This window comes from Nelumbo lutea, chromosome 4 (assembly GCF_056320005.1).
Source record: "Nelumbo lutea isolate HS-2025 chromosome 4, American lotus-T2T, whole genome shotgun sequence".
Classification (NCBI taxonomy): Eukaryota; Viridiplantae; Streptophyta; class Magnoliopsida; order Proteales; family Nelumbonaceae; genus Nelumbo; species Nelumbo lutea.
Genome location: NC_142687.1, coordinates 2,299,349 through 2,320,305, shown reverse-complemented (window position 1 = coordinate 2,320,305; position 20,957 = coordinate 2,299,349). Strand labels below are relative to the sequence as shown.

Genomic DNA, 20,957 nt, shown 5'->3' with positions numbered 1-20,957 from the left:
TTTCATAATGGTATATTTTGAAATTTTGAAAAAAATGGACAAAATAGTCACAAATGCTTATTGGAGAAAAAGACTACCAGATGTGCCAAATGCAAATAAGTGCTTATTCGAATAAGCACTTGTTTTTAAGCACTTATTTTTAACTTAAGCACTCCCAAACATGGCCTAAGTACAAGGCTGGTATTCAGCTTTTTTTATCCATATATTCTGATAAATTTTGTTATATTGTAAATTTGGGTTATTTTTTTATTTGATATGTTTTATATATACAATTTTTATTTGATTTAAGAGATTAAATCAAATTTTATTTCTAAATAATAACCCACTTAATGGATCCTACATTGTTTGAAATGAATTTTGTTTTCTTTTATAAGAGGGAGATAACCAATGTTTTCAACCAATCGTTGACTCGATCGGTCGAACCGTTCGAACTATCACCCAGTCAGGATTCCAGTTTGGTTTTGTCAAGACCCGCTAGACAATCAAAAACCGTTCGACCCGAGCGGTTCGACTATTGATCCGTTCGACTTGGTGACTAGGTCATGGGTTGCACACTCAATACATGCAAACTTTCGGAGGCCATAACTTTGTACTCTGATATTCGATTGGGGTGATTTTTTTATTTTGGGTAACTTTTTGAGATCTATGCATCCAAAGGCCTCGTTGGCGCCTTGCTCCTTTATTTTCGCAAAAAAAAAACCTTTTTTTAGTCTCATATTACAATTTTTAGTATTTTTTTATAAAAAAATTAAAAACTGAATTAAAATAATTAAATATAAAATAATACATATAACATATCTAAAACATATTTATACATAATTTATTATTAATACACAAATACACATACCTGGAGTCGGCCTCCAAATCTGTTTTTAAAACATTGGAGATAACTACCGTTTGGAATTCGTACTTATTTTTTGAGTGGATTAACAAATGTTGGAGGAATGAAGCTTTTTTCGAAACTTTGTAAGTATGAATAGCCACTTTGAGATGCACGAAAAACAAGATGTGCCACTTTGTTTGAGGAAGAAGCTCTAATCTGGGTTTTAGATGTACAGAGCTTAACTAATAACATAAAATACATATGCAATGCATAATTATTTGTCTCCAGGCAATGATCTCTGGATTGGAAGGTTTAAAATCGGCGCCCTGTAAAAAAAACTAGAAGCATATTCAATCAGTGGTTACTGGAATTAACTTCAATGAAACCGTCATGATTAGTGATTACCAACTGCCAGGGCATAATAATATCCTTTTGATATTGAAATTAATTACCATCTTAGCATTCAAGATTGAAGTTCTCTTTTTCTACATAACTATTAACATTTTTTACCACATGCATAACTATAACTCATGGCGTTGGCAAGTTTATTGAATATGAACCTGTGCCAATTAATAATATATGGTTTCTTGTATTGTATTTGTACCTTCGGCCCAGTTTGTTTGCGGTGCTATTTTAATTTGCATTTGTCTAAATGCATGTAAGTGCAAATAGGTTGATTTTGTTATATTTATTTGTCACAAGTAAAATGATGTGATCCCACCTTATATGAAAGAGAAAAGAGGTAGGAGGGCTATTTGTTTGAGAATGAGATAAGAAGTAAGATGACGTGGTCCTCTCTTTATATGAAGGAGAATTGATGTATGAAAAAGATGGTGCAAAACTGTTTGGTTACCGTATAGATTTATTTGCATTAATATAAATGTATGGGAATGCAAATGAAAAAAAATGTAAATTCTGGTTAAATTTTATTTTGGGTTTTACTTCATTCTATTTCAGATCTTAATTTGTAATGCAATCAAATAAAATAACATAAATTTTGAAAAAAAAAATCATAATTTGCACTACCATAATTTTGCATCAATGCAAATAAATTCATATTACAACCAAACACATGCCAAAATGAAGTGAACGCAAAATTTTTTAAAGTAACATAATTAACCCAACTGCTCCAATCTCAAAAGGCTCAAATTTTATTATATTTGGACTTGTTCAGAGGTCAATCGTATAGTCTTTAGACAAAAGCAAGTGCCAAAGTCAGAACCTTTGATGACACATTTGCTAATGCATGACAGCCCAGGCGGGTCAATGTGCTGGGGCACATTTCCTTTGTGCATGTTAGCAGTTTGGCTCTATATCTTGTTGGCATGTAGGCATATGGAATCATCTTTTTTACCTCTACTAAATTGAAGTATATAAAAGAATTTCAGTGAAAATCATTTTTTTTGTATGCAATGATTTTTCATCGAAACAAAACAAGACCCAACGTAATACGGTGTAGAAGATTGTTTTGCTCTTATGTATTTAGTTTGAAGGAAAAGGTAAGAAACCTACATGATCCTACCTTTTCCTTCCAACCAAACACGGGTTCGACAGACTATGATGTTGGAATGCCTTTCCAGTATCATGTCTTTATCGCATCACAGGGTTTTTCATATATGAAATATTATTTTTTTTGTAGTTTTAAAATCATTAGAGTTAATTTGGCTTTGATTGACTTGGTTCACATAGAAATATCTTAAGGCTCTTTCTATTTCAATTTCATGTAACAAAGGATTGTGCATCCACACGAGTCCCAACTATTGAATTGAATTCCAATATCTCTTATTCTTATTGGGTTATATTGGTTATCCCTCTATTCAAATTCAATTTGATCTGTTTGCAGCCCAATTAGCATGGCCATTAAAACAAAAATAACCTGGCACATGGAATGCTTATTTAACCATTTCATATTTTCTTGGCTTATTAAAAGAAGAACAAAAAATGCCAATCTATGTAATAGAGGACCTTTTTGAAGTAGCCATGACTTGTGACCCTATTATCCCCAAACCTTCTTTTGCGGGGGATTAAATCCTCTTGACACATTTAGGGTCTATTCATTTCCTTTTAATCGATTATCCCTTAAGAGGAATCTTACAACTTTAAGATTATGTTTGGTTTAAAGGAAAAAGTAGGGAAATGTAGGGAAACCTTTACAAACCTTGTATAGGTTTTTCCACATTTCCCTTCCTTTCCCTATATTTTCCTTCCAACCAAGCACAGTCTAAGAGGAAAATGGGTGTTTGTTTCTTCTTATATTTCATCTCTTAAAATGTAATCTTACAATTTTTTTTAATGATACCCCTAAAACACAAACAAAAATTCTTATATACAAGGTTAAAATAAATATTTAACAATTTTTAGAATATAAAATTCAGAAATCATAACAACATTTTATGCATTTAGATTTAAAAGAAAAGAAAAATTCATCGATACCAATATACTTTTTAATGTAATTATTACACTTTCAAATAACAAATATTTACTTTCAAATCTACATTAATAATGCTGGCATGTGGATTTCTTTTATTTTTTTAATGAACTCATTGAGATTTTGAACAGAATTTGGAGGATTAGATGTCAACCAGCTGTGATGGGGTTGCTTGCCAACCAAAGCAGAACATAGGTTAAGGTAGTATGTCCCCCAGCTAACCAGATATATGGATAATTGTGGATCTGATGTGTTGAGGCCCCATATATATATAATACCATTAAGATGCATTTGGTTTGATAGAAGGTAAGAGACAAACTGAAAGTCAAGGGGGAAGTTATTACCGAATTTTGTGGGTTACTTGTAAGGTCCAATATTTCTTTAAGAATTTCTTTCAACTTTCTATTTATTTATATTTTTCTATTAAACCAAAAGTAACCTTATAGTGCTGGTTGAGGCTGTCGAGTAAGGAGCGTATGCATAATGAGAGAAAGGAGTTTGAAAGAAGAGCCTTTATTTTTGTAGGTCACTTGTAAGGTCCACACTGAACGACTTTATATAAAGACTGGCAGATTGCCATCCATTCAGGCACTATTTTGGCCCAAAACCATCCAACTTGTATTGAATACGTACTTCATAGCAGCTAAACCCCGGAGTCACGGACACCCCCAACATCATTCATTCTATGTTTGGTTTATGGAAAAGGTAGGGATAGGGAAAGGAAGGTAGAAATAAGGAAATTTATACCGGGTTTGTAAAGATTTCTCTATTTTTTTTTTTCAAATCAAACACAGCCTAAAAGTTTCAGATTGAAAATCAAGATTTTTGACGAGTATACCACCTTGCTCCTTTCAAGCAAAGTAATTAGGAAGTAATGACATTGACCTAAGTTCGGGTTGGCAAGGTGCCAAGTTGGTGGTTGTAGTGGAGACCTGAGATTGAATCCCACCTACACTTGGGTTGGGGGATGGGCTATCTTCGTTATATGTAGCCCTTCAAAAAGAAAAAGAAAAAATCTTAAGGTTGTACATATTTCCCTTTCTTTCACTTCCTTACCTTTTCCTTCAGGCTCCATTTGGTTTGTGGGAAGATTTGGGTGGGATGGAATGGGAAAGTGTAAAAATTTAACTTTCCATTGTTTGGTTTATATGGGAAAAGTACCTTCACTACGCCAGAATGAGAGAGAGATGGGAGTGCTGAGAAAGCAGATTGTTGCTGCCGAGAGTTACATCGATGATTAGAGAAAGAAGGAAAATCAAAGGGGAGGAAGATGGAAAGAATAGGAAGAAGAAGGTGAGGGAGAAGAGAGAAGAGGAAGATGGAGGGAGAGATAGAGACAAAGAATAGATCGTCATTCTTCTGCCACCGCATTGGTTCTCTTGCCACTGTATGGTGAAGAAAACGATGAAGGATTGTCGCCATCGCACTTGTTCTCTTGCTGGTTCATCGTCATTTCTCACCTTATTTGTTTTTGGTGCGACCCCGATTACATGATTTTGGGATACTGCATCCCACGTTTTTCTCATCCCATCCCCCTATTTCCCTCAAAAAAAAAGAGGAAAAGAAATATTTTTAGAATATTCCCTTTTTCTCATCCCCATCTTATAAACCAAACGGAGCCTCAAAGTTCAAACTAAACATAGCCTTAAATTTGACTAAACCTCGACCAAAGGGTTGGACAAGGGCAAATTTACTATTTAATCAAATTAATTAATTGACTCTTTGGGTTTTTTTTTTTTGGATTTTGAGAGGGGGAAAATATGGTCAATGGGATTTTGGTTCCCATTGACCAAGAATCCCATTTTTTTTTTCAGGTTAATGTGGGGACCAAGGAAAGTTTATTTTCCTGGGTATCCCATCTCCTAGGTGGGTAGATAACTTTCCCACTTGGGGGTTGGGAGGGGGAATTTCCAACACTTGAATGGGACAAAAATGCCCATTTTAATAATAATTTTTTTGTAGTTAAAATGGTCATTTTCTTTTTTACTTGGGAAATAAAAGAGCATGGATAAATACACTTACCTAAGTAATTGCATTTACCCGGGTAAGTAATTTACGGAAAAGCGAACAAGGTCTTTGAGGAGTCTATACAAAAATTTGATTATATAACATTAATTTATATCTTTGTCATTTAATTATAGCATGATTATTAAAAAAAATAATTATAGCACGTGCCCTCACACTCGTATGTATTATTTCAAGCAAAATTTTGAAATTCATGAAAATTAAAATTGATTATATAATATTAACTTTTTTTTAACCCTTTTACTTGCATACATGCGCCTGTCCCAAGATAAAAAGAATTAAAAAAATCATTTTTAGCAAAAAATGTTGAAGGTGATATGTGGTGAAGTGCATCGTAAATGTTTTTGGTTTACCATAATGCAAGAGAGAATAGAAAGCTGAGGGGAAATATTTTAATGAATTGTTTGTTGATAAACCAAACGGAGCCCAGAAATCTGGAATTGCTTTTTTTTTTAATATATTTTTTTAAATAGAGAAAATTCTACTTTGATACCTTGAACTTTGGGGGTGGTTTCAAGTTAGAACCTAGACTTTCAAATGTGTCACTGCAGTACCTAAATGTTCACAAAGTGTCAAGTTGGTCCCTACTCCCTACCATTAACCGACTGTTAGTTATCTAATGAAAATATCAAAACTACCTTTCAAAAGAATACACTATTCATTGTCTTCTACCTTGAAACTGGACCAATTATCTTCAAAGAAAAAGAGAGAAAAAAACATGAAATATGATAGAGGGAAGCACTAATTGAAAGCAAATAAATAACTAGACAATAATGTGTTTCAAATCTAAAGGTAGAAGATAATGACTTCATTAATCTAAAATCAAAGACACCTCATTCAATTCATGAACAATGTCTTTTTTAAGGGTAGTTTTGACATTTTCAACAAATAATAAATAGCATGGAGCAAGGTTTTAAAAACCGACCTAGAAATGAAATTGGTCTAGGTATCAATTTCTAGATCAGCTATTCGACTGTCTGGGTTGAACGGTTTGTATATTAGGAATAGGGCAAATATTTTATATGAGATTTTAAAAAGGAGAATTGGAGTGGAGAAGAGATGTCGGTTGAGAAAGAAAAAAAAAAAAAAAGAAAGAAGAAAAGAAAGGAAGGAGAATGGAAAAAAATAAAATAAAAGAAGAGAAAGGAAATGAAGGGGGGAAGAAGAGCGAAGAGGGGGAGGATGGTTCGATGTCACTGGCGATGGCGAAGTGGCAACAACATATACAGATTTGAGGTATGAGTTCTCGGATCTCAGATTCGAGATTCTCTGCAACATCTTCTTCTTCTTCTTCTTCCAAAGATCTTAGACACGAACTCATATATGAGACACAAACTTAGATATGAGTTCATGTGTTTCTCCCTGCATCTTTATACTGTGAAGTGCTGTTAGGTCAAACGAGTTGACAGTTTAATTGTTCGAGTCAGCGATTTTCTGACAAAATCAACAATATTTTATCCAAAAGCGAATTAGGGGTGAAACGGAACTAGTTGCTTAGATGATTTCCGGGCCGAACGGCCCAACCGTCCGGATCAACGACGGTTCAAAAACATTCACATGGAGCAACTTGTTACTTTTTGAGGTAGTATATTAATACGATTCGAAAGTTTGAATACTAATTGGACACTACCCCCAAATTTCAGTAAAATTTTACTTTTAAATATTAATAACTGAACGCGCTTTCTCACGTCTTTTAACTCCCAAGTCTCCCATCTCCCATCTCCTGCCCTGCTCTACTACTTGCCTCTGAGCCAACGCGGCATTTTGATTTTTTTTCCCTAGTAGCAGTATCTTGTTAATATTTGATATTTCCACTAACCTGTACCAGCTTATATATTTAACAAATAAATATTTAAATAGGATTTTCAGTCTGTTTATTCTCTCTCTCTCTCTCTCTTAAAATCTTTTGATCAAAATGGGGAATTGCTGCTCAGACGACGCCGGCGGACGAGCGGCAGTCGGAGGCACAACTGCTTCTCATAGTAATCCCGCTGAAGGACCCAACGATGCTGTTGATTTCTTCCTTAAGTCACGTGGCTACGGCCTCTATACTCAGATCGAGGTTGGTTTTACAGTCGTCACTCGAATTGAGCTACCTATCTCAGCAAACCCTATTTTTTCTTTAATGAGAACAAGATGAGTTGTCTATTATCATGTTTAGGTGATACTTGTGGTCAATATTATGTTCAAGTAGTTAATTTCTGGTTACGTGTACCAGAATTTCGACGAGGTTTCTCTCTCCAGTTCGAGCTTAGTTGAGTGAGATCTTCGTATCGAATCATCCTGCAACTCAGTTGCAATAGATGTTCAATTGGATTGTTGTGATAGACTATATAGTGAGGATCTCGGATATTTGGATGTCGCACTCTGGGATGAGCAAAACATTCACTCTGCGTTTCACGGGCTTACAATTTCGCTTTTTTGGGAAGACTTGAGTATTCTAAAGATAGGAACTAGTGTTCCTGATTTTCTCTTTTGTAGTTCTAACTTAGGTAGTAGAAAACATTACTGTATCTTCACAGTGATTGGGGGACAGTACTAGGCAGACAAATGATCATTTTCAGTTCGTGGAATGGATCCATGAATAGGGAGAGTCAGAGACAGTGTTTATCATATCATATATTATTCTGTTTACGCACACATATATTGCTTTGCACATGGAAATTTAGATGTCCATTATCCCCTTCTTTCACTAGAAGGTGACAATGGTTTAAACCGTTTTCCATTTTCATTCTCCTTAGTGTGTGCGTGTGTGTGCAACCGATTACTAATTCTGCATCTTTTTTTTTTTTTGTTGGGTAAAATCCTGCATCTGAAGGAGCCATATTTTCATGCTTGAAGTTATTATTTCTGCAAGAAACCTGGTTGGATCTCCTTGGAGGTTGACCTAAATTTTAATCACTCACTGAAAGGCTTAACTTGTTTCTCTAGGTTCTGTTTTTATTTTATCATTGATTCCCATGAACATAATATTGACATTGATAACAGGTTTAACAGATGATTGCAGATTGTGACCACTAACCAGCAAGTGACAATAAGTTTCTCTCTGTTATTTATGCTAGTAACAATAAGTTTCTTTCTTGCATCCATGGATGCGTGTTTTCCTCGCTTTTTCTGAAAGCAAGTTTCTTTCTCACAGTTTACCTGCAGAAGGTCTTCTCTTGTTTTGGGAATGGGGGTTTTCTATACTATTACAACTCTGAAGGTGGGCTACAACTAGATGAGTGGGGTAATTGGGCTGTTTCCTTCTGCAGGCCATGGCTGTCAGACAGTTCTGATTCTACTGTTTGCCACTTTGCCCATTTTTTTTGATTGGAAACAGTAACTTCACTAAAAATATTTCAAAGTACAACCGTCAACCCCAATAGTATGATGTTGACCCAAGTTACATAATCATTACAACACTGCCTATCCTCCCTTACAGTCCCTTGTTTTACTAAGGTATCCGCTAGCCCATTAGCTGACCTTCTTGTCCACTTGAATCACACACCAATCTCCCTCGTTATATTGAGTATTTCCCTTATCATCTGCCTATATTTCCATGCTCCCAAGCAACCTGACTGCATCCAACCAATTAGCAACTTTCTTTTTTGACAAATAAACCAATTAACGACTTAGAGTCCCCTTTAATCTCCATTTGGTGCAACCCCAATTGTTTTAAGTAAAGCCATCACCTCCACTCTCAATGAATGTCCCTCTCTTATTGGTCCCAAAAGCATAGCAATAATTCTGCCCTCTCCATCTCTAAATACTCCCCCAATACCCTATGGGCCCGGATTACCTATAGAGATTCCATCAGAGTTTAATTTTGACCTTTGGAATGTTGGCGGGAACCACAGTTCCTGTACCACAGGCGCTAGGGATGAGTTATTCTGTCCAGCAATCGATTTTCCAGTAAACATGGTGTTGCAATGAATTTTAGCCATCATTATTGTCCCAGTAATTTGGTTCCTTCTATCTTTGCAAAGTTGGAGATTGTGTCCAGTGGTGCTGGACATGAAGACATTTATTATTCTGGTGAACTGGTCTCCTGAAACCTTTGTGACGTGATTTGTTACCACTCTGCTACTGGTGTTTCTGCTTCTGCAAAGAGTTGGATGGGTGAGAATTTGGGAGCAAATTGCAACCCTGTGGTTAACTATTTCTAACAAATTACACCTGGCATTGATGGGCGTGATTTTTGGCACTTCCTATGCTCCTACCTACGTGGATCAATTGGATTTATTGGAAGAATTTTGGTAAATTATTGGGCAATTAGCTTTTTGTTGCCAAATGGTTTATCTTGTATCAGGGAGAACTGTTGTCACATTTGTTGGTGGAAGTCTTGGGCCTCTCCTGCAGCCTTGTTTGCTATTAAACTTTTTCTGGTTTTGCGATTGTTTTGTGTTTGCTATGGAAATATGCATTCCTAAAACCCTTCTTTGATGGCTTTGCTTTAGTGCTCAGTCATGCTTTCGAGGGAGACACTTTTGCTGAAATGATTTCTGTTGGAGGCAAATGTCCCTCCATTCTTGGCATTTTCACGACTTTTGCTTCATTTGCAGAGGTTACCGTCATTCTCCTGATGCTCATGGTTACCATCTTTTTCAGCAAGATTAGTATGATTTAAAATATTGTATCTTTTTTACTTTTCTTGCTACTTGTATTCCCTGAGTTGTAATCTGAGCATTTTTTAATGAATTCTTCCCTGTGGCTTAAAAAAAAAAGATCGCAGATTGTGAAGTTCATTAGGTAGGAAAGAAATGCATAACAGCCAGCTGGATTTGATCCCAGGTCTCTGTTATAACCAGCAGGAGACTTTGCCAGTGAGCTAGCTGGCACCCTCACCACAACAGTTTTGCTTGTGTCCATACTGTTTCGTTGATATGTTACCTTGTTTAAGTTTCTTAAAGCTTATCTATTAATTTTGCTTGCTTATAAGTATGCATTTTCAACTAAAGTTTTTATCTTCTTTTAGGACAGACTACAGACAGTAATTTTGTTACAAATACTATACGCAATGAGTGGTAAATTTTGTAGTTCCTTCTTTATTTCCTTAGCAAAAAGAAAAAAAAAACTGGGAATTCTGTGGTTGTTGAAGTCTGAACTTTTATACTCCCTATCCTGTAGCTTGGCATAAGTCCATAGAATGATGAACTATGGGAGTTTTTGTTGGTTGCTTTCAGATTTATGACTATATAGCCAGACTGAAGGAAACACTTTATGTGATTAGTTACTTGAATATGGGTCTGCTATTTGGATCATATTCTTTACCTAAAAAGACTATTCCTAAACTGTGGGCACCTGAGTGTAGAGAATGCTGGCATTTAGAAACTGTCCAATCCTTTCTTTTCCTTTTTGTAGCTATTACTATTGTGTTTAGCATGCTTTTGGTGATTTGTAATATTGAATTGACCTGAAAAAACATGTTTGACAGTTATCACTTTCTGCATCAAACTTGCGAGATCGGGATGCTCTATCCAAGGTTTGTTTTCTTAACTCTTAAAACTGTACAGAGGACTATAAATTACATCATTTTTTCATGATTATTCTAAGATGTTTTTTTGGTAGCCTTATTTGAGTAGTTTAGGATATAAATATGTTATGATTGCTGATAAGCCTGAAGTGCATTGGTTTTATACAACTACTTTTTGGTTAATGCTAATGAATTTATATAGTATTGCTACATAAATTTGTTGATTTTATTTTTTTGATAGGTTAAATTTAGGGATTTTATTGTTATTGATAATCTCCTGAGAGGTCGTCCAACACAAAACTCATAAGGCATGTATAATTTGATTGATGACTCAATGCCATGACATTTGGATAAAACAGATCTAAATCCTTAACTAAAGAGTTTAAAGTACAAGCAAGGAAAATTCCACAGAATGTTTTATGAAAAATATGACTATGTTGTAAATTGTAATTGTAGTCTTGCAGAAAGTAGGAGTATATCTATGGGACATCTGGGCAAAATAACAGTGAATGACTGACTATAAGGTTGGATAAGTGTGAGATCCCTAGAAGCATCGATTGTAACATAGCAGAAAAGAAGTTGCAAAATGTAAGGATCCATTGGTTTGGATTCGGGTAAGTCCAAAATCCTGAACCGACCCACTGAGCCGACCCGAACCGGTCATCAGACTCCTATATGGTTAAGAAAGCTGGACCGAATTAAGACCAGAGCCCTCGAGGATTATTCGGCTGAGATAGCAGACGATTCAGTCATCCCTAAAACACCCACCTTCGAGAACCAAGAAATTCCTGACACTCCCAACAGTCTCGAAGGAATAGGAAGAGAAGTAAATAAGCCTACAATTCCTTGTTTGGATTCCTTTTTTTTTTTTGATAAATGAGTAAAATTTTATTAAATATTTAAACCAGCAAATAAGAGTTACATGCAACCCATGGAAAGGCATGAGATGTGACCTTTCCTGAAGAAGTCTCTGATTCAGAAACAGAGATAAGCTCTTATTTCTCAGAAGAAGTCTTTGATGCCCATGAGGTGGCTCTTAGAAGGTCAAAGCTCTTATTCGAAGGGAGAGAAGTTTGGGGAAGCGTTGAGATTTTGCAGCCGATGTACTTAGTGAACCCAGATTATAGAGTCGGGTCCGAACCGGGTTTTCTGTAGAAGGAATGAAGTTGTTTGTCGCAGGATTTCTCTGACCACAACCCAGGCTTTACCTTACCCTCCCCCTCTAACATTGCTTCTGAATCTTTAATTTCCTCGCATGCTTCCCCTGTTCTCACTTTCAAACCTCTACTATCTGTGTTTCAGGTTCAAGTGCCTTGCTTTCCCAATTGATGACACTCTGGGACAGTGACAGGTGGTCCAAATAGCTAGAGTGGTGAAGAGCTTCAAGTGCATGAAAAAGGAGCAAAAGTTGTAGATGTGGGATTACAGGAGTTGTCCAGAAATTTGGGCATGACAGAAGTGAATGATGTAAGGGAATTTAGATGGGAAGGAGACACTAACAATAACAAAAGTAAGTGCATTTAGTCCAAGATAGGAACAGGGAGGAAGAAAGGGACAAACAGGGAACTGAAAAGACTCCAATGGCGTTTGGCAAGTCAGAAGGTGAATTCACCCTCCGGTGCGGGAAATAGGGTTGGTAAGAGAAAGAATGTGGTAGAGCTTCCATGAAGATTCTAAGCTGGAACATAAGGGGTTTGGAAGGAGAGATGAAAAGAAGCATAGTGAAAGAAACCCTTAAGAGGGAAAATCCGAATATCATCATCCTACAGGAAACTAAAAAGGATTTGGTGGATAGGAAATTAATAAAAGCTGTATGGGGATTAAGAGGGAAGAAATGGGCAACCTTGCCAGCCATTGGGACAGCAGGAGGAATCATCATTGCATGGAGAGAGGAGGTGGTTTTAGGAACAGAAATAGATGCTGGAGAGTTCTCCATCTCTGTCTTGTTTTCAAATGTACCAGATGGCTTCAACTGGATTCTGACAGGAGTGTACGGGCCCAGCTCCCCTCAGGACAGAGTGAGATTTAGGGAAGAGCTTGATTCTCTCCACGAATTTGAAGACTTCTCGTGGTGTATTGGAGGAGACATCAATGTCACAAGATTCAGCCACGAAAGCACTAATAGTAGAAGAATCACCAGAAGCATGAGAGAGTTCTCTGATTTCATAGCAAGACACAACATCCGTGATCTCCCCCTTTGCAATGGAAGGTTTACCTGGTCGAATATGCAGGAGAATTTGATCAGTTGTAGGATTGATATATTCCTGATAACTACAGATTGGGAGGAACACTTCCCTGACTTATTCTAAGAGATCAGACTTAGGTGTACATCCGATCATTGGCCAATTGTGTTAGAAACTGAAGTCTTAAAAAGAGGAAAGCACCCCTTTAGACTAGAGAAGGTTTGGACTCTACATAAAGATTTCAAATCTAATGTGGCCTCTTGGTGGGAGGAGTGAGGTGGACGGTTGGGCTGGGTTTTGTTTTTTTCAGAAGTTAAAGTACCTAAAGAGGAAGCTAAAATCATTTGGAAAGGAAGAGTTAAAAGCATTTGCTGAAGAAAAAAACAAGTTAATTCAGGAATTGGATGAGTTAGACTGCAAGGAACAAGATGGGAATTTAGATGGCCAAGGGAGAAGAAGGGAGGAACTAAGGAAAGAGTGGGAAAAGGTAGTTAGGAGGGAAGAAGTATACTAGAGGCAAAGATCTAGAGTAAAATGGTTGAAGGAAGGGGATAAAAATTCAAGATTTTTAAATAGCTATGCCATAGGAAGACGAAGAAAAAGTTACATCTCAAAACTGAAGGGGGCACAAAAAGAAGTGGAGGAACAAGAGAAGACAGTGGAGCAGTTTCTGAATTTTTTTAAGGAGCTGTACATAAAGAGTAACATCAAATCCTTTTACTTGTCAAACTGGGAAGGAAGTTGTTTGTCGGAGGGACAACAAGCTTGGCTAGAAAGGGAGTTTGAAGAACGGAAAGTTAAGGAAGCGGTTTTTGGTATGGATGGAGACAAATCTCCTGGTCCGGATGGTTTTCCTTTGTTCTTCTATCAATTGTGTTGGGATATAATCAAATCGGTCTTAATGGAAGTGTTCAAGGATTTCTTCAATTCAGCCATCATAAACAAAGGTAGCAATTCAACATTCATCACCTTAATCCCAAAGAAAGAAGGAGTTTTGGAAGTAAAGGACTTTAGGCTAATAAGTTTGGTGGGCAGTATTTATAAAATTGTGGCTAAAGTGCTGGCAGGCAGACTAAAGGAAGTGCTTAGGGATCTAATCTCCAATAGTCAATATGCTCTTGTAAAAGGAAGGCAAATCATTGATGGTATTTTAGTGGACAATGAATGTGTTGAAGACAGAAGACAAAAGACAAGTCTGGAGTGATTATAAAACTCGATTTGGAGAAAGCATATGACAGAGTTGACTGGGACTGTGTACTAAATCTGTTGGAGTTAAGAGGTTTTGGAAGAAGATGGGTGTGTTGGATAAAAGGGTGCCTCAATTCTGCTCGGTTCTCGGTGCTGATAAATGGAGAACCAAATGGTTATTTTCAGGCAAGTCGGGGTCTTAGGCAAGGCTGCCCCCTTTCCCCTTTTTTCTTTACTCTGGTTGTAGACATTCTCAGTCACTTCATTGAGAAAGCAAAAAGCCTAAACCTCTTGAAAGGGTTTAAAGTTGGAAGAGACTCAATTCACTTGTTCCATTTGATTTTTGCTGATGACATCATTGTGTTTTGGAGGCTGATCTGGGTTCTATCATTAACTTGAAAAAGGTCCTTGTGTGTTTCGAGAAAGTTATAGGTCTCCAAGTAAAATTTTCCAAGAGCAGCATTGTGGGGATATACATAAGTGAAAGTTTGGTAAACAGCTTCAAGGCTATCCGAGGTTGTAAAGTGGAGACTTTTTCAATCTCATACTTGGGGTTGCCTCTCGGAGGGAATCCAAGAAGCCAAAGCTTCTGGGAACCAGTAGTGGAAAAGTGTGAAAAAGACTGGCAACTTGGAAGAAAGGCTATCTTTCAAAAGGAGGAAAGCTCACTTTAATAAAGGCTTCCTTGGCTAACCTACCTAGTTACTATATCTCAGTGTTCCAAATCTTGGCCAAGATCAGAAATAAAATTGAAAAGCTGCAGCGTGACTTCTTGTGGGATGGGGGTGGAGAGAAAAAAAACCACTTAGTCAGTTGGGACTTAGTTTGTAGACCAAAGAAAGCTGGAGGACTTGGAATAGAAAGGATCAAGGAAAAAAATGTAGCACTTCTGGGGAAGTGGCTGTGGCAGTTTCCTCTAGAATCAAACGCCCTTTGGACCTCGGTTATAATCAGCAAATACGGAAAGAATGCCAATGGTTGGGACAGCAAGGTCACCTTGAATCGAACAAAAGCCTCTAACCGTTGGAAAGGTATTTGCTCGATTAGTCCATTTATGATATCTTTATTTCCTTTATTAGATATAAAGTAGGGGATGGGGCCAAAATCAAATTTCTCTAGCCAACAGATTTCCTTGTCTTCTCAATCTCTCCCAAAACAGAGAAGCTACTTTAGGCTCCTGTATTTCAGATTCAACCCTTGCTTCAAACTGGAACCTAAACCTAAGAAGACACTCAAGGGATGTGGAGATTGAGGATCTTGCCGAACTCCTACATGCCTTAAGAGAAGTCTATGTTTCCCCTTCAAACCAAGACCAACGAATCTGGAAGCTCCATCCACCCAGTAAGTTCACAACTAATTCCTTTTTCAGAGCCTTAAGAGAAGTCTATGGATTCCCTTATAGAAGAGTTTGGATTGCTCATGTACTCTTGAGAGTCTCTTTTTTTGTGTGAGAGGCTTGCTTGGGGAAAATAAACACCTATGATCTTTTACAAAAAAAGCTCAACGGAAGGCTGTACATTTCTCCCCATGTCTGTATCCTTTGTCTCAGTAATGGTGAGTCGGCAGACAATCTCCTCTTACATTGCTCAGTAATGAGGAAGATATGGCTTTACTTAACCTAGTAGGGTACAGCTGGGTTTTCCTGGAAGACGGAAGATTTCTTAAGATAATGGCAAGGAAGTGGACTAGGCAAACGGGAGAGAATATGCTGGCATACGGCAGCTCAAGCAGTAATGTGGGGTGTTTGGTAAGATTGAAACAGTCGCATTTTCAATAATAAAGCTAGATCACTTGGAGACTTAATCTCTCATATAATATACATGTGCAATCAGTGGGTGCAGAATTTGGACAGCTTCAAAGGAATATCCATGAATATGCTTCAGCAGAATGTAGTGGAAGTATTGTTCTCCTCTCCCAGTTCTTCGAGAGGGAAGATCATCCCCCATCAAAACGAGGAGAAGGAAGTGACTTTATATTTTGATGGGAGTGCTACAGGGAAACCCGCGAATAGCAGGAACTGGTGGAGTATTTAAGAGGAGGGGTGGCCATCCTTTGTGGGTATTTAGTGGACCGAATGGAGTTGCAGATTCCACAACGGCAGAGATTTTAGCTGCTTTAATGGGGCTCCTTATCACAAGAGACCTAGACTTCACTGATCTAACAATCAAAGGAGACTCCAGCAACACGATAAAGTGGTTAGGGGAGAAGGAAGGAGGTCCATGGAGACTGGCCCACTATTTAAATGAAGCTAGAGATCTATTAAATTCCTTACCTGTAAACCTTTGTTGGATTCCTAGGGAATTAAACTATGTAGCTGATAGTTTGGCTAAAACTGGTACACAGAGGGATTTTTTTGTACAGTGATAGAAATATGCCTTTATAACCTGTGTAGCCTGATTGTACATCATCTCATGTAGTCTCTGTTTTCTCAATCAAGTTAACCTCTTTTCTCAAAAAGCTACAAAATGTAATTTATGACATCAAACTTGTGAACTTGTTCTTTTTGATTAACTTGTGATTCTAGTGGTTGACATAATGAAAATAATTACAATATATAGAACTTGTCCTTAAACTTACAACTTTTGTTGAAAATTTAACAGAATTTCATTGCAAATGTTAAAAAAAAATTGATGGCAGAACCCCTACAATTTATGGTGGAATCCCTACTTGGAGATAATTGCTGATAGTCAACTTGTAAGCAAATATCTGAATGCGAATCCCTAGTTCTACCTTCAAATTTGGAAAAGGTCTTCTTGGATCAAAATTCCTTGAATAGTAGAGTTTGGTCCCTCTCCCTTGATGGTCTATTTTCTTGTGCTTCTTTTTTTAACCTTCTTACCCCTCTAAACATGTGGAGAGAATTTCCCGGTGAAAGAAATTTGGTGTAAACTAATCCCTCCTAAAGTGCAAACTCTTGAAGTGTTCCTTGGAAAGGTTAACACCTGCGGCATACTACAAAAAAGAAGGCCAACTAAGTGCCTCTATCCTCGTGTTTGTATCCTCTATTTGGCTAGTGGTGACACCCTTCCTCATTTACTAATCTCCTGCTCTTTTATACCTTGCATTTGGGAATACTTTTCTTAACTCATGATTGTAGACGGTATCCCCCACAAGATGTGGCCAACTTATTCAGCTCCAGCTTCTTGCGGCAATGAAAAAAGGGCAAAATCCATATGGGGGGTAATAAGAGCAGCTGTGGTATGGATCATCTGGGAAGAAAGAAATCAAAGGATTTTCAATGAGAAGAGTAGACCTAAGGAGGAAGTAATTGAAACCATAAAAATCAGATTTGCACCTGGGGTAAAAATCCAAATGAATTTTTTTTTTTGAAAAGGTAAGGTAATTTATTAAAACAAGAACCGGTACAAAGGAGCCTAGGCCATTAGAGGCTGCCTAGAGCCACCACAAATTACAGATACATCCAGTTCTGAGATCTAAACAACAGACTCAAATCTGATTTTTAAACACCTCTGTTGCCGACACCCAGGACAGAAGTTTACCCACAGCTTTCTGCACCATTTCCTCTGAAGATTTAGCTTTGCCCTGGGGATAGTCTTCCAAACCAAGATACCTTTCTTGCTGAGACCCTCAATCTGCCAATACAACAGCAGATCCTTCACAGAATTTGGCATTACCCAGCTGATTTCCAAAGCTTGAAGAAAATGCCTCCAAATATAATTCGAGACTGGGCAATGTAAGGCCAGATGTTCAGTAGTTTCTACTATCCCACCACATAAGCCACATGACATGTCCGAAATCTGTATGCCACGTTTCACTAGATTAACTTTGGATAGACATTTATTTAAAACTATTGTCCAGAGCAAAAACTTCACTTTAGAAAGGACTGATTGAGCTCCAAATCTGCCTAGCCGGAAAGTTTTCCTGACCTGAACTTATCAGCTTACTGAACATAGACTTTACAGAAAACCTGCCATCAGCTTCCCATTTTCCATCTCCAAGCATCCTCCATGTTTGGGTCAATCCTCTGGTTCTGGAGCAGGTCCAACAGAAATTATCAAGATGGATTGGAAACCTCCAGAGCCAAACAAATTGAAGCCGGACTTTGATGGTAAATATTTTGGTAACTGGGGAGGGCAGGTATAGGGGGAGTTTTTAGAAATCATCATGGAGAAATTGCGGCTTTGTTCATAGAACCAATTGGCTATGGAGACTCGGTTCAGGCAGAAATAATGTCACTCTTACAAGGCTTGAAATTAGCAGTACAGTTAGAAGCTAGAGCTGGAAGTAGAAGGGGACATAGTATTGGTCATCTCTTTGGCTAAGCAAGTAAACCCAGCACCCTGGAAGTATAGATTTGCTTTTAGGGAGATTACCTTCTTGCAAAGAGTTTTAACTCTAAATTTGGGTGGGTTAAAAGAACAGAAAATGGATTGGCAGATACTCTAGCAAAACAGGGAGTTGATAGGCCTACTTTATTTTGGGTAAAACTATAGCTGGTTGTAGCAAAACAGAGAGATGATGATCCTTGTAATCTGGGACAAATTGTATATTGCTGTTCTTTGGACTGCAGAGTAGCTAAAGCACTTGTAATCTGTTTTTAAAATTAGTAAATAAAATCTCTTTGCTGATAAAGAAAAAGTTGTAAGCAAATATAGTTCACTGGAAAAGCTGGGCAGAGGTCGCCTCCACAACCTCCAAAAAGAGTAGTGTAAAAGCTGAATGGGACCTCCTCCGTAAGGAATGGTTAAACTGAACTTTGACGGGAGTAGTCAAGGTAATCCAGGGCCCTCAGGCATAGGAGCGGTTTTGAGAGATAATGATAGTAACATCTTATCCCTATACTCTGGATCAGTGGGTGTTGGTGACTCTACAAGGGCTGAGATATTGGCTGCAGTACAAGGAATACAGGCTGCAAACCAACTTGGAGTGGAACACTTGATAGTTGAGGGGGACTCTAAGGTGGTATTTGGTAGGCTGTCAGATTCGGATACGGTTTTCTGGGGTTACAGGGATCTTCTCAAGAAAGTTAAGTGGCTGACAAGAAACATGACAATAAGCTTTCAGCGGGTTAGCAGATCAGCAAATGCTATGACTGATTCCTTGGCTAAACAAGGGGCTTCAAGGGGTGATTTGTTTTGGGCTACTTCATAAGTGTATTTCTGTTAAGAGTGTGCTTATATTCTCTTTCCTAAGGGGAGGTAACATCTCGTGCCTCCTCTTAGGGTGTCTATACACCTTTTCTATCTAATTAATAAAATTATCTTTCATTTATCAAAAAAAAAATATATATTCAGTCTCAATTGAGGTTGAAAGAGTAATATTTGCTTAGTATGTTTTGTATTAGTGATGAATATGACTGGTTTATCATGAAAACATGACAAAGAATTGAGATAGTCTCCAACACTGCCCCTTGTTCCTATTTGCCAGGGAAAATAATAGAAATATTATATTGCTATTCTTGGAATTAGTGAGTCGGGCAGCTTGTTTAGGAATTAGGACTTTACCAGTGTTGCAATGGCTTGAGTGTGAGGCACTCATCCATTGTTTGAGTCTCAGTACACCTAGACCACAAAAAACCCAAAGGATGCTGCCATTGAACTGGTTGATTAAAAAACAGGGAAAGTAATAGAAATACTATATTACTATTTCTGGAATTGGTGAGATTGGGCAGTTTGTTTAGGACTTAAATGGTATTTTTAAAACCAACCTGGAAGCAAGGTTTAAAATGTCGATGTCGATGGAAATGTCGCTTACCAAAATATAGGACATATGTCGGAAATGTTGGGGGAAATATTGTAAAAATTAGACATTGTGGAAATATGCAATGATAGTTTGTAAAATGATAAAAGCATTAATACATTTTTCTAGACTATTATCTTATTCCCAACCATTATATAAAGCTAAGAAACTAAGATCAATAACAAATTAGTAAATGACGATTTATTGATTTATTATGCATTTTGATGCTTTTACAAGGTTATCTGATATTTTCTTTTCTTATTTTTAATTCTAATTTATTATAACTTCTAACATATTTATTTCACACCAGTAAATAGAAATATATTTATTCTGATTTTTAAATATTAAAGTTATAATACATTATGTTTTATTATAAATTTAATAAACTGATTCTCCTTTTTGTAGTATTAAGATTATGATAAATCCTGATTTCTTATAAAACTCAATGAACTTATTATGATTTTTAATACTAAATTTATAATAAATTATGATTTAGTATAAAATTTAATAAACTTATTTTGATATTAATAAATATTTTAGAAATACTAACTAGTTAATATTTTATTACTTGAAAAATATTTTATATTTTATATTATAAAGTAATTAATTTATTCTTTTGTTTTTATATTTTGTTAATTCTTTTTTATAAATATTTTATTTGAAATATTAAATGGAAATTATTAATGGAATAATTTATAGTAATATACTGAATTATATTAATATAAAATACTAGTATATTATATTATTAATGCACATTAGTCGACATAATAGGAAAAACTGTCTTTTTTTTTGGTTATTTGGACTGATTTGGTCAACATTTCCAAAATATAGGAAATGTCGACTGAAATAATGTAATTTTTATATTACCATCCATTTTCATGTCAGTGAGCCTCGACATCGACATATGTTGGGCGACATTTGAAACCATGCCTGGAAGCAGAACCGCTTTTCTGTCCAGGTGGTAGGTCAGTTGTTTAACCATCTGTGACAGCATAATTAAATAATAAAATATAAAAAATATACAAATACAGAAGATATGGAAAAGTGTGATAAATACACATTTATGATTTATCTTTCAAAAAATTACAGAAAATTTGTAGAGAGAAAAACTAAGCATATCTCTAATATTATATATTCGTCATATTAAACAAATGC

The 20,957-nt window shown here is 36.6% G+C and overlaps 1 protein-coding gene across 1 annotated transcript in view; it reads left to right on the top strand.

Moving 5' to 3' along the window:
* Nucleotides 1-6,952: 6,952 nt before the first annotated feature.
* Nucleotides 6,953-20,957, top strand: part of LOC148853358 (protein BONZAI 1-like) — a 34,178-nt gene continuing 20,173 nt past the window's right edge. Inside the window, exons 1-2 of the mRNA XM_088985615.1 lie at nucleotides 6,953-7,338; nucleotides 10,693-10,740. Coding sequence (XP_088841741.1) covers nucleotides 7,192-7,338; nucleotides 10,693-10,740 — 195 coding nt within the window. The 5' untranslated portion in view covers nucleotides 6,953-7,191. The remainder of the gene's footprint in view (nucleotides 7,339-10,692; nucleotides 10,741-20,957) is intronic.